This window comes from Lampris incognitus, chromosome 3 (genome assembly GCF_029633865.1).
Source record: "Lampris incognitus isolate fLamInc1 chromosome 3, fLamInc1.hap2, whole genome shotgun sequence".
Classification (NCBI taxonomy): domain Eukaryota; kingdom Metazoa; phylum Chordata; class Actinopteri; order Lampriformes; family Lampridae; genus Lampris; species Lampris incognitus.
In genome coordinates, this window is record NC_079213.1 from 13,027,639 (window position 1) to 13,041,868 (window position 14,230).

The 14,230-nt window shown below is 42.1% G+C and overlaps 1 protein-coding gene across 1 annotated transcript in view; it reads right to left on the reverse strand.

The window, feature by feature from the left end:
- Positions 1 to 5,932: 5,932 nt before the first annotated feature.
- The window catches only part of cacna1c (calcium channel, voltage-dependent, L type, alpha 1C subunit), a 286,273-nt gene continuing 277,975 nt past the window's right edge, over positions 5,933 to 14,230 (reverse strand). Inside the window, exons 48-54 of the mRNA XM_056276035.1 lie at positions 12,936 to 13,064; positions 12,563 to 12,690; positions 12,220 to 12,317; positions 10,196 to 10,292; positions 9,610 to 9,718; positions 8,335 to 8,503; positions 5,933 to 6,827 (exon numbers count right to left, since the gene is read on the reverse strand). Coding sequence (XP_056132010.1) covers positions 6,363 to 6,827; positions 8,335 to 8,503; positions 9,610 to 9,718; positions 10,196 to 10,292; positions 12,220 to 12,317; positions 12,563 to 12,690; positions 12,936 to 13,064 — 1,195 coding nt within the window. The 3' untranslated portion in view covers positions 5,933 to 6,362. The remainder of the gene's footprint in view (positions 6,828 to 8,334; positions 8,504 to 9,609; positions 9,719 to 10,195; positions 10,293 to 12,219; positions 12,318 to 12,562; positions 12,691 to 12,935; positions 13,065 to 14,230) is intronic.

Genomic DNA, 14,230 nt, shown 5'->3' on the forward strand with positions numbered 1-14,230 from the left:
TTCACATAATCCAGTCAGGTCAGGTAATGTTTTGCTGTTCGTCACTCGGCCCCGACTGAAAACATCAATTATAGCCAACAGCATTAACATATAAAAATGTGGTCTAGTCCTTGGTTAGACCACCCCAATAGGCCTACATTTTCAAAACGACTAATCTGTGTATATTCCTCTGGAATATAACTCCTGTTTTATGTGGACATTAACTTATTTGAATGGCAGGTACAAGTGTCTGTGAAATCATCATGGAGTTATTTTATTTCATTTTAGAACAGACCAAATCTTGGTTAAATGAGAATATGAGAATAATGTCCCTAAGGTTTCTGAATAATTGGTGCTGGATAAAAAAAAAACACAGTATGTGAATCCTACATGCTTCACATTGATCCAGGTTGACTTCAGTTCAATTTGACTTGAAGTAGTGCTCGGTCAGTCCTTATTTCTACAACAAAAGCAAAGCCTCTTAACTAAAGTTAGCTCAACTCAGGTAACACAATGAAAATAGCCTTTTGAAATCCAGTGACCGGGGTATCGTTGAACATTTGACATGTGAGATATGTTCCTGTAACAACAGAGGGGGTTTCTGCAGGAGAGCGCCATCCAAACTACTTCAAAAAACAAGTCGTCGGCTTGCTACGTTGCAGCTGTCATAACTAATGGCGTTAAAACAGATTGGTTCATTTCATTGATATTTCCAAGGTTAACGCTGATTGAGTTGTTCAGGGGGCAACACAAGGAAATCATGAAACCAATTATCAACACCTGTCGTAGATGCCTTTATATATGGTTTTTTTTTCTAATCTGCAATGGCTGTGTGCTAAGCAATGTAGATAGATGGTGCATGGTTCATTTTAAACAACAGCATATTTTATCATGTCATTAGTAATCTTAAATCCATGCTGCTGCACAACTTTTCTCCCTTCCACATGTATGCATGATTGTAGTGGCGCGGAATATAATTTCATAATGGAGAAGGTATATCTTCTATTATTTTCCCATTAAATCTTCCTGTTTTGATTTCATACCGGCAGGCCAAAATAATTGCAGCAATTCTTTTGGTGTGTTTCTGTAAAAAGGGAAATTCAAACAGCGCCCTGTGATATTTATATTGTTAAAGAACACATGCAGAACAGCAATTTCTCACGACGAGCCACTGAACAGAAACGAGTGCAATTTAATTAGTTGATTTAATTGACTTTTACTTGTTTATTGTCATTTATGGGAATATTTGCCACGTTTGCTAATTAGTTCCCTGCTGGTTCTACGGAGCTGAATTTGATTTAGTCGCTCTTTCTGCCAAATGTGTGTACTGATAGAAACATTCATTTTCTCCATTGCAGCTTGGGAATAACTATTACGACAATCCTGACGGCAGTCTGAACTTGTTATAATCATGATGGGACAGTAATTTCCCATCATGATTATAACAACCGGCAGTATGGGTAAATACACAAATACAACGCTATGGGGATTATCCGAAGGCTATGGGAAATACACAAAAATGCTGCAGTCAGTTTCTATCTTTGGCATCCCTCATGATTTTGAAATAAGCTCTCAAGACAGGTCTAACTGCTTTCATACTTTATCTGTGAATTTTAGTTTGATGTCAGTGAAGTTGCTTCTGGCACACGGCCAGTCCAGGGTGTCTCCCGCCTGCTGCCCAGTGACTGCTGGGATAGGTTCCAGCATCCCCACGACCCTGAGAGCAGGATAAGCGGTTCGGATAATGGATGGATGCATGGATGGGATAGTAATAATGACGCCTTTTTCATGAATCTACTTAAAAGGAGAAGAAAAAAAAGCGAACAAAGTGAACTGATTGTTTCCGCTGTACGTCGGTCTCATTTAGCACTGCACAGACATACCTATGTCCTTTACCTGCTTCATAAATACCCATGTTCAGCATCTCAACTAAAGATGGTCATCTATTGGTCGAAACTTCTGGTTAACATGAATAGTGTTTAACGTCGAATGAGATGTACAGTGTTAGCCAGAAACTTGCTTGTGAGCTCATGGCACCCATTGATTACAAGGGGGATGCTAACAAAGCTAAACTTGAACGTTACGTAGAAATTAGGGAGAAAAAGGCTGAAATTTTTTTTTGCTTGAGGAGAAAAATTTCTTGAAAAGACGAAAAATAAGACTACACTTAAATGATCAAGGTATGACTCACCATTTTTTTTGCCCTCCTCAGTATGACCAACAGTAGCTTTGCTGCTAAATACAGACATGGCGTCCATGTGTAGTTTGCATAATAACTTCAGAAGTCAGTGAACGGCACAGGATGCAATGATGCATGGCAGTAGAGGCGTGCATACCCGTCCTTGCAAAAAGCCTGCTCTGTTGGAGACGTAAGAACAATACTGAGATTAGCCCTGTCAGCTGACTTGAGCATCAACAGCTATCACTTGATATACAGTCATTCAATTTAAATCTGGAAAGTTTTGTCACTGTTAGTTTAGCTTTTACAGAGCTCACAGTGTTCAAAACTATCTCCTGAAAGATATGGCATTCATCAAGACTGGGAACAGAACGAAGACATGGCATGACCTGATTTTTCATGCCCTTGAAGATCTGATGCGAGATCAGATTTTCAAATCTAGACAAAACTTTACTCGACATCGTTGTATCTACTCAACTCCTGTGATTTCACACCATGACTACTGACATGAATTTTGCACTAGAATATACAAGAAAACGCAAGCCATAGGCATGTGATGTAGGAAAATCTTCAAGCATTTATATGAGCAAACTACAGTTCATATGTGATGTTTATTTTGTGATTTAATGTCTGTGTAACAGCCCTTGACTATTCTTAGGGCAGCTACAGTTTTTGTAATGCAACAATAACTTTGCAAACTGTGAAGGGCAACTTCAGTCAAAATAAATGAAAATAATACCACATGTATAGCTTATAATAACAGAGCTATATTGTCAGATTTAGGTCTGAAATCATGAAAAAAAATCCTCCGTGTATGTTAATATTTGCCATCGAGTGTTGGTATCGATCACATTACTCCGACGTCATAAGAACCGAGCAAATTAGATATAGTGATGCAAAAGCAAAGTGTAAAAGAAAGACGCACCCTCACGACCTATGTCACACGCTGAGACTTGAGCACACCTACTGGACCACTTCAAATTAATATTGACTGTTGAGAAAGCAACTGCCATTACCAACTATGGGCGCCCTGTTAGGGGAGATGGGTGATCTTAGGACTAAACTGGGGTTGTGTTTCTCCACTGCACCCGGCTATGAGGGAATGGGTTGAGGAGGTTGGCATGTTATTGAGGAGTGGAGGGTCAACTGTGACCGCATGGTTATTTAACTCGCAGCGGTGTTTTCTCTGAAGGGCAAGTACACTCTGAATACCCCAAAGGAAAGAAGTGTCCGTGATTTACGGACATGTGCATAGCCTCGACTACCGTACTTACATAAACCTACAAAAATTGTAAGCTATGACTGAAATTTTGCACAGTAATGTCTACAATGAAACAAAAAGGGGGGGGGGAATCACATACAATAGTCAGATGATCTTAGACAAGTCCAATACTTCTTAATCGGTTATCGATAGAAATGATCACTACCACTGAAGTAACATATGAGTTAAGTTTGAATGTAATTTTTTCCAGCTAAAGAGAATTTAAATTGGGAAATGCATTTTGCAGTGACATAACCTAATAGTTGTATATGCTGAAAGTGTTAAAGAACTGGCTGGTAATTGTCTAAAGCCAAGCATACACTTGAACATACACTGGCTCTGTAAATTTGAGTTTAGCTCTGATTATGACAGCAAACTTTGACATATTGTGTTTAGCTATCTGTCATCTAGCCCTATTAGGTCACTCCATGTGGAAAGAAAACCACAATAAAATAGTGAAATGACATGAAATGTGTGATAGCTGGGGTCTGGGTGACGTCAGCTAGGTATCACGGTGGCCTCAGGATTTCTACCAGTCCGAGTTCGACCATTCACTTTGAAGTAGAAGAAGAGGAGGAAGAAGAAGAAGAAGCATCACTTGCCAAAGAGCTGTTACTTTCTGGCCAAGCTGCAACAGCTGAACTTATCCCCATTGTGAGCTTCACCTCGACCTCTTTGGAGACCTTATACCTAACATTATTTTTAAATAGAGGATGAAGAAATTGCGTTCCTGTGATGGCTGATTTCTGAAAACAAAGTGGTTTCTGACTCAGCAGCTTGGCTAAAAGGTAAAAACCATGCTAAAGGAAACACAAAGCTTTGGAAGCATGCCTGCTCATGGTAACCCTGTGTTAAGGAGGACCATTATAACACACATGCACACGTACCCACCCACTCATACACACGCATACACACACAAAAAAAAACACCATACTTATAATGCTACCTTAATTTACTGTCTATGCTTAAAATCTGCTTTGTAGAGTACATAACTCACCGTGCGCTCAAATACACGCAAACAAACGCACGCCCTTACACACGTTTTTTTTCTCTTCTGGGAAAAATAAATAAATAAATAGATACAATCTGTAAAAGGTGCATACTGCTAGAGAGAGACACCCCCTTTTAGATACACACACTATCTCATACACCTGTACTAAAACGCAGACATACACTCACACACAGATTTATAGAAGTCACACTCGCACACAGACACTATGCCCTGCTAGCACAGGCTTCATTACTTAAAATTTCTTAAAATTCTCCTAAAATAAACTGAGCAAAAAATACATTGTTAGGACCAGCACCCTGATTGTGCAAACAAATCAAGGATGAATCAAGGATTAGACCAATAACATTATGAATATAAAATAATCATGGCTAGCCAGTTTTGCACAATACTGAACTGATAAATACATAGTGGGCGTGGTCTGTCGATTGTTATGTGTCAATCCTATTTTCAACCAATAGGATTCCACGCTGGGAGGAAAAGGTGGGTATCAGAAAAGGAAGTGAGGTTGACTGATAGAAAAATCCTCTGTATATCCGTGTCCAGAGTTGGTGTATCTTCAATTTGTCACACCCCCTTCTCTCCTCCGCCAACTTTCTCTCTCACCCTGTTCGATGCATGCCTCCCAGGGGCTGAAAGCCAAAACTGAACTCAACCTAGTGATGAAAGTAGTGGATAGGCAGAACAATTAAGAGATGAGGGGGCAGGGAAGGAGCGAGGAAAGGAAGGAAAATAGGAAGGAAAAAGTGGGGTTGGGGGTCGGGTTGCTGTCTCTGCTAAGCTGTCAAAAGCTTTATTCCCAATTCCTTTTTGCCGCAGGAAGTGGATGCAGGCGACAAAAGGAATATGATGGAGGAGGTGGAGTAAGGTGACCGACGAGGTTGATTCGTCTCTTGCTAGCTTTTCTAGCGAATGAAGAGCTGGCTGGCTTTTTGTTGGCCAGAAAGTGTCTCTGCCCAACAGCCCCTGCAACAGCTCTATATGGCTGCTGGTTTGTCCCTCAAATCTTTCTGTCTTTGGCTGGGGGTGGTCTGGCAGCTTTAAGCCTCCCCCCAGACTGGCAGGGCTGTGCTCCAAGGTTCTCAGCTTTGGAAGAAGAAGAAGATGAGATTTCAAACAGGGTCTTCCGAATCCCTGTTTACTCAATACAGCGCATCATCATCATCATCAACAGTGAACCAGAATGTAGGAGATGACCTTTGCACTTGAGAGGGTGTGGTCAGAATTGGAGCAATTTCCAACATCCCCCATCCAAGATGGTCCACTGTCACTCGCCGAGCTGCCTGGCGGCCAGACAAACATCCGAACAAAGGTTGACACAGGAAATGAATACACCATGTCGACTCCCAACAGTAACTGGACTTCCTGCATTGCCCTTTACCTCTCTCATGTCTTATTCATCTGTTGTTTTTTTTGCTTGTCTCTCATACTTGGTTCTTCTCCCTTTGAGGACATGATAAAACTGTGAGGCACTTTAGAGACACAATTAGACACGTGTGGAGAACACGCGTGCGCGCGCGCACACACACACACACATGCATGCACGCACATACATTCACAGAGAATCATAGAATGCACACACACACACATACTCACATATAATAATAGTGTATTGTATGATATACTGCAGTACACAAACTCCCAGACATTCAAACACACATACTAAAATAAAACCAGTGAAATCATCGTAATCAGTTCAAGTGTTAACGTCTCTGTCGCTGGCCGCCATTTTCTAAAAAGAATTTACCCGTCGGGGGCAAAAAGTGTGTGTTTCAGTGTGTGTGTGTATAAGTAAGTATGTGTTTGTGTGTGTGTGTTTGCGGGGTAGGGACACACAGAGGCAGCCGTAGAGCTGCTAACCCAGCGCTGACATGTGTCAGTCTCTGATGATATCAGATGGGCCTGTCGACCAATCACAGCCATCAAGTTGACCCCTACAAACTCGTCACACACTCCATATCTTCGTCCTCCAGTGGCCTGCTGTTCCTCTGCCTCCCTCCTCCAATCACAATGGAGCTTCTGTGGTGCCCCTCATCCCTTCCTCCCCCTTCCTCCTCCACTTCCACGCCTCCTCTCCCCCCTCCTAGCAGCTCCTCCCGCTCCTCCACTGAGGAGGGCCCGTGGACTGCACCCCCACCACCCCCTGCCTCTCCTCCCTCGCTGAGACTCAGACCAGCGACGTGGTCCCTGTGCAGGGCTGCCGCCGTGTGAAAGGGGAGGAGGTTCCCGTTGGAGCTGTGCTGGGAGGTGGAGGAGGTGGTGTTGCCATTCAGGATGTTGTCAGCGGCGTGCTCCATCTCCTCGATGGTCATGTCGCAGGCGTCGGCCAGCTCAGCTTTGGTGGCCTCAATGAAAGAAGGGTCCTGGGCAAAACGACCCAGGCCCTCCGATATTAGCACCTGGGGAGAGATAGGGGGAGAGAGAGAGCGTGAGAGGGGGTAGATAAGAGGGCAAGTTGATGTTGAAAAAAAAAGAATGTTGTGGAGGTAAGGAAAGAAGGGTGAGTAGGGAGAGAAGTGGAGGAAGTGAGGGATGAAAAAAGATGTGAAGGATTAGGCATGAATGGATGGATGATAGAGACAAGAAACGGTGGTGGGTAGAGAGAAAGACGTATTCACAAAGAGGAAAGCGTTGAGAGAGAAAGAAAGGGAGTCTCACAAAGAGGAAAAGAAAAAAGGAGAGGAGGAAAAAAATGAATGAAAGAAAGGGGTGTAAAGGGAAAGACGAAAGGAAGGAAGAATGGAGTAAGAATGGGAAGGAGTGAGGCAGGGAGTGCGGGTGAGGAGGGTTATTTCATTAATTACAACATTACACAACAAGACACCAATCTATACTGGATAACCGTTAGAAAGTCACCTTACCAATCCCGCAGATTTACACACACATAAACACACCTAGGTTTAGCACAGTATGCAAATATTTCTAAGAATATATTTTAACCTACTTGTAGCAGCTGTGAGGATCTCTTATCGGCACTCAAATTAACATGAAAAAGATCTTTTATGTACCTTTCTGTAACTGCCAAAACTTTCTGCCACTCCAACCCTTCTCATCTGGTCCTCACATACTCCAAAAAGTAAGGAACAAAATGTCAAGAATTGAGAATTATTTGCAATATTATTTGAACTAAAGACATGACAATCAGCTTTTGAAAGACTCCTCCTAGTCCTGTACCAACCAGCATTAAAGGTGCTGACACTGAGCTCTGGGGGTTGTTCTTGACAACAAATTGTGCTTTTAAACTCATGTTGCTTCCACATCAGAGAAGGTCCAACAAAGACTATTTTTCCTGCGGAAAATGTGTACATTTAATGTCTCTTCCCAGATGATGATTCTCTTTTATAGACGTTTTACTGAAACAGTTTTAATGTACCGTATTATTGCTTGATTTGGTAATTTGACTCTGGCTGGTAAAAAAAGGCTTGAAAGACTCATCAAATGAGCTAGTAAGATTTCAGGGAGAAGTCAAGCCCAGCTTACCGACCTTTATAATAGGAAGGTGTTCAGAAAGGCTACTTCCCTTCTGGAGTGCCAAGGTCACCCCCTTCAGCCAGAGTTTGAGCTGTTACCCTCGGGTCATTGGTTGAGGATGCCCTGTATTAGGACTAAGAGATACAAGGCTTCCTTTGACCTCACTGCCATTCAGTTTTTAAATGGTAGATAGTATTCATCTGTTGTCTGCAGATCGCTTGTTTCCATGGTCTCTATATTTGAACTACTTTGGTTCTCCTTGCCCACTATGTCCTGTTGTTTTTTGTTGTCCATCAGTGATGTGTCAATTCTGCCTTGGTGTATGTATGTTTTGTGTGAGAGTTTTATATATACTGGCTGCAAACTAATTTCCCTGTAAGGGACAATAAAGATACTTTGACTTTGACTAGCTCTTACGTGTCCACAAACACTCACCGCCTCCACCAGACTGCCTGCGCTGCCATGAGCCAGCGAGCCGGGTTCTTGACCCAGTAGTGAGGCAACTGTGAGTGACACCGGCCGCGAAGTTCTCTGATTGGATGCTGACATGCTGGGGGTGGGGCTGGGGCTGGGCACAGGGCTGTTCCCATTACTGTCACTGTACCTGGGGGCAATAAACCTGATTTCAAACTGAACCCAGAGAGAGCAAGTTATTAAAAACTACCACTTTACGTTAGAATAATAATATTTGAGAGATACCGCAGCACATATTAATAATGAAATAACTAATAATTCTGTGTCTAAAACAATTTAGCGAATTCAATATAGGGCTACTATTTTAAATAAAGGTACAAATTATATCCGAATAAGTTCCCCCATCATTTCCATGACAGATTAAGTGCACCAGTTGAAAATCAATATAGTATAGGGAGATTTAAGCCCTTATCAAGCTCCTGATGTGCTGTTATAGAAAAAAAAAGAGAAGAAAAAAGTGTCATCAGAAATTAAGGTATTCAAGAATGAGAAATATCTAAACGCACATAAATGATCCTGCAAATGTTTCTTCCTTAATTTATTTCTGATTTTCTCCCAATTTAGTGGCCAATTGATCCCCATTTTAATTCAAACACCCACCCTTGTACTGCATGCGTTCGCCAACTGCATCTCTCCGGCCGGCAGTCTCGAAGGAGATGCCTCGCCACTTTGGTGACAAGGCGAATCCAGGCCGAACCACTGGTTTTTCCGACACACACAGAGACGCATTCACGTGACGAACACAAGCCGACTCTGCCCCCCTCCCGAAGACAGCGTTGCCAATTATTGCTGCTTCATCGAGTCCGGCCATAGTCGGATCTGACGAGACCGAGGCGCGAACCCCGGTCCCTAGTGGGCAACTGCATCGACACAAAGCCAATGCTTAGACCGCTACACCACCGCGGACCTGCAAATGTTTCTTAAGATGCTCTTTGAGATGAAGACAAACCCAGAAAACAACAAAATTACTGTAGAGTGACATGTTTTCATGTGACGGCAGTGAAACACTGTCTCTTTCAAAAGAAAAACATACTGAATTGCTCTCTTATTTAATTTCCTCATAGATAACGTCATAAGGTTGGGAGCGTCCATCTCGGTGGGTACAACAAATCTGCTCCCCTCTGCCTGTCTGTCATCTTCAACAGTTATACACTGTAGCTGTAATGAACTTTAAATAAAGTACAACCCAATTATCTTCATTTAATTGTGTATATTTACTGCATAGTTGTCTCTTACCATGGGCCACAGTTGACAGAGGGCAGGCTGCTATTAAGCTTTTCATGAGAGTTGGTGCCCTCTAGCCTCAGGGAGGGCACATGCTGGTAGAAGGCATGACCACCATGGGCTGAAACAGCAAAAACAAGGATTATGATGCTGAAACTAAATTTACCTATATGAAAAATACAGAGGCTTTAATTGAAAGAGTAATGATACTGGGGTAGCCCGAAGGCTTGATGTGTGACCGTAAAAAGCTGTAATAAACAAACATATGTTTAATTGCTACTAGGTGACGTTTGCGTATTTGGAATCCACTTTAAAGCAAAGTTACAGCAAACTATCAGTTTAAATACTTCCAAATATGTAGTGGCTATCAGGATTACTCATAGCCACATGGACTTGTGCATCGACTTGGTCCATGCACACATGATTTACACCTATGGGCAATTTAGAAGCTCCAATTCACTTAACATGCACATCTTTTGATTTTAGGATGAGACCAGGGAACCTGGAAGAAACCATGCAAACTCTGAACAAAAGAATTGAACTCAGGAGTCCTTTCTCTTGCCATGCAACACTTCCCAGGAGACCTGTAAGGACCCACCTGTAGGACTGGCTGGAGGTGTGGAGCACAGTCGACTAAAAAGAGTAGGGGAGTGACTCCTTCTTAGCAGAGGACTCAACCCTGCAACTGCCAGAGCCTGTGGGAGGATGACACAGGTGTGTGAATATCGTGTGTAATACAACATATGCCACTGGGGGGCACTTTTAACCAGAGTACACTTTTAGTATATATAAACCCCAATTCCAATGAAGTTGGGACGTTGTGTAAAACATAAATAAAAACAGAATACAATGATTTGCAAATCATCATCGACCTATATTCAATTGAATACACTACAAAGACAAGATATTTAATGTTAAAACTGTTAAACTTTATTGTTTTTTTGCAAATATTCACTCATTTTGAATTTGATGCCTGCAACACGTTCCAAAGAAGCTGGGACAGGGGCATGTTTACCACTGTGTTAGTCTGGGGTCTCCGTTGTCGTATTTTGCGCTTCATAATGCGCCACACATTTTCAATGGGAGACAGGTCTGGACTGCAGGCAGGCCAGTCTCGTACCCGCACTCTTTTACTACGAAGCCCCACTGTTGTAACACGTGCAGAATGTGGCTTGGCATTGACTTGCTGAAATAAGCAGGGACGTCCCTGAAAAAGATGTCGCTTGGATGGCAGCATATGTTGCTCCAAAAAATATGTACCTTTTAGCATTAATGGTGCCTTCACAGATGTGCAAGTTACCCATGATGCCATGGGCACTAACAACCCCCTATACCATCACAGATGCTGGCTTTTGAACTTTGCGCTGATAACAATCTGGATGGTCCTTTTCCTCTTTAGCCCGGAGGACACGACGTCCATGATTTCCAAAAACAATTTGAAAGGTGGACTCGTCAGACCACAGCACACAATCCACTTTGCGTCAGTCCATCTCAGATGAGCTTGGGCCCAGAGAAGCCGGCGGCGTTTCTGGGTGTTGTTGATATATGGCTTTCGCTTTGCATGGCAGAGTTTTAACTTGAGCTTGTAGATGTAGTGACGAACTGTGTTAACTGACGATGGTTTTCCCAAGTGTTCCTGAGCCCACGTGGTAATATCCTTTACAGAATGATGTCGGTTTTTAATGCAGTGCTGCCTGAGGGGTCGAAGGTCACGGGCATTCAATGTTGATTTTTGGCCTTGCTGCTTACGTGCAGAGATTTCTCCAGATTCTCTGAATCTTTTGATGATATTATGGACTGTAGATAATGAATTCCTTACAGTTGTACGTTGAGAAACGTTGTTCTTAAACTGTTGGACTATTTGCTCACGCAGTTGTTCACGAAGTGGTGAACCTCACCCCATCCTTGCTTGTGAACAACTGAGCCTTTCGGGGATGCTCCTTTTATACCCAATCATGACACTCGCCTGTTTGCAATTAACCTGTTCACCTGTGGAATGTTCCAAACAGGTGTTTTTTGAGCATTCTTCAACTTTCCCAGTCTTTTGTTGTCCCTGTCCCAGCTTCTTTGGAACATGTTGCAGGCATCAAATTTGAAATGAGTGAATATTTGCGAAAAACAATAAAGTTTATCAGTTTGAACATTAAATATCTTGTCTTTGTAGTGTATTCAATTGAATATAGGTCAAAAAGGATTTGCAAATCATTGTATTCTGTTTTTATTCACGTTTTACACAATGTCCCAACTTCATTGGAATTGGGGTTTGTATATGTGCATAGATTTTCAGCATGGGTGGGCTCAATATAAATTGAATGTCTAATAATTGGAAGTGCCATGCTCTACCAATTTATGTATTTGCATGTGTCTGAGTGTTTACATGTGTGTTTGAAAAGGTTTGGATGTGTGTCTGTGTGGGTGTGTTTATATGATCACAGCCATGTGTGTGCATGGGCTCTCTATTCTCCTCATATATGCCTATAAATATATATGTGCATGTTTGTGTATGTGTATGTCTTTATGTGTGTACGTAGCCACATGGTTGTTCATATGTTCATATGCAAGTACATGTGTTAATGCGTGCTCCTATGGCTGCACATGTATATGTGTGTATGTATTATAAACCTGATGATGGACCAGGTGTAGCGGTAGTGCTGTATTCTGGGAGACGTCTGTCTTTGTCTGTCTCCTCAGGCACTCCAGATGGAAGGATGACCGCCGCCCTGGAACAGAAACAAAAACACATGTTCATGCATACATACACACACATACATATGAACACATTGTGAACACACAGACACACAAAGTTACATTGGTATGTTACAGGGCTGGGTACTTGCACTTAATTCAATATTGAGACTAAGATAGTAGACTGTTCTTTCAAGTTTGTTCAATTTGTCAGTTTTTATACAGCTGTGTACATACAGTATGTTTGTACATGACAGTGTGTGCAAGTGTGCATGCTCACCCAAGGAAGTGGGGCAGAGGAAGACTCTTCTGGGAGACTGCCACCCTCCTCCTCCTCTTCTCTCCTGTACTTCCTCCGCCTCCTCCATAGGAGACAACTGCTTACACTTTTCATCATGATACACCAGCCTAATGTGCGTACACACACACACACACACACACACACACACACACACAAATACGTTTATATTAGTTACTCTGTATTAGCTAGTGAAGTTGATGCAAAATAAAAATAGAAAGTGTGAGTTGACAACGTGTGTATGCACTTGAATCTGCTCATGTTTCAGTCTGTATGCATGTTTGCTGTAGATGTCGTCATGATTTGATGTGTGCTTGCATGTGTGTTTATGTGTATGTGCATGCTTCTACAGTACATGTCAGAGGAGAGCGAGTGGTCGTCTTCGTGGTACTCTCTTTCATCGCAGTAGCTCTCATCGTAGGTCTCCTCCATTGATCCTTCTCCTCGCCGGATGATTGGCAAACGGCTGTCACTCGAATCCGAGCTACAAATAACCAACATCCAACAAACAAGCAAATGCATAAAAAAAAAAAACAGACAATGTAAACGGAACAATAGACGGACAGATATACACACAGAAAAATAGGCAGACATAGAAGGAGGTAAAGACATGGGCAGGCAGACAGATGGACATATATGTACAGAGAAAAACATAAAAGACAAGCAGTTGATTAGGAAAGAAAAACAACTCAAAATTGACTCAGCGAGCAGCTTGGAGGGGAACAGAGACAAAGATATCCAATAAGACTCGGGAAAAGAATAAAGAGAAGGAAAAGGAGGAGGGAGATGAGAAGAAAGGGATGAAAAGCTGGATTGTTAGAAGCAAATTGGTGGTCTGCTTTTAATGCAATACCCTCAATATTACCGACTTGTGGCATGACAAGATCGCGGACATCTGTAAAAGACGAAAAGACTGGGCAACTAAAGGATGGATGTTGTCGGCTAACAGTAATGAGAGCAATGCGAGCACTACAGCATCATTTTAAATATTGCAGCGGTGAAATAAATTTGGTCTGTTGTACTGATATCCACTTTTTACCATCTCTCACTAAAAGGATGCCAGTAAGTAATAGAGCAACGCTAGAGCAGATGACCTGTTTTACCACCCCATACTCATCTGTGTGAATGTGAATGTACTGTAAATACTGCTGTTTATGCTTCCAAGCCTACCCCCCCCCCAGAAGTTCGGTTTTCAGTACCTACTGTACATTTATCCTGTCATTGTATTTCACAGATGCCGTCCCACTAGTCATGCCTGTTTCATGCTCCAGATGAAAGCTTTAAAGACACGATTTGAAATAAGAATTGAGATCTTTTATTATTCTTCATCAGGCTTTTATTATACTATGACCAAAAAGATCTTGTGATGCTTGTTTGATAGGTGTTAATCATAAAATGTGTTATAACTGGTAGAATTCTATGTAAAAGACTACCGGGCATCAGAACTCGACAGCTTTCAGGACATAGCACCCACTGGTTTAATGCAGAATGCTAACTAGCTTTTTAAAAATCAGTTATTTTCCAGTACAACAACTTTCCTTCACACCGAGAAAGCTGCCTGATGAAGAAAATAAGAGAAAATATTCTTAATCTCAAGGTATCCCTTTAGCCCACAGCGGTGTTAGAGGCCCTGCAGCAAACTCTGGGTTA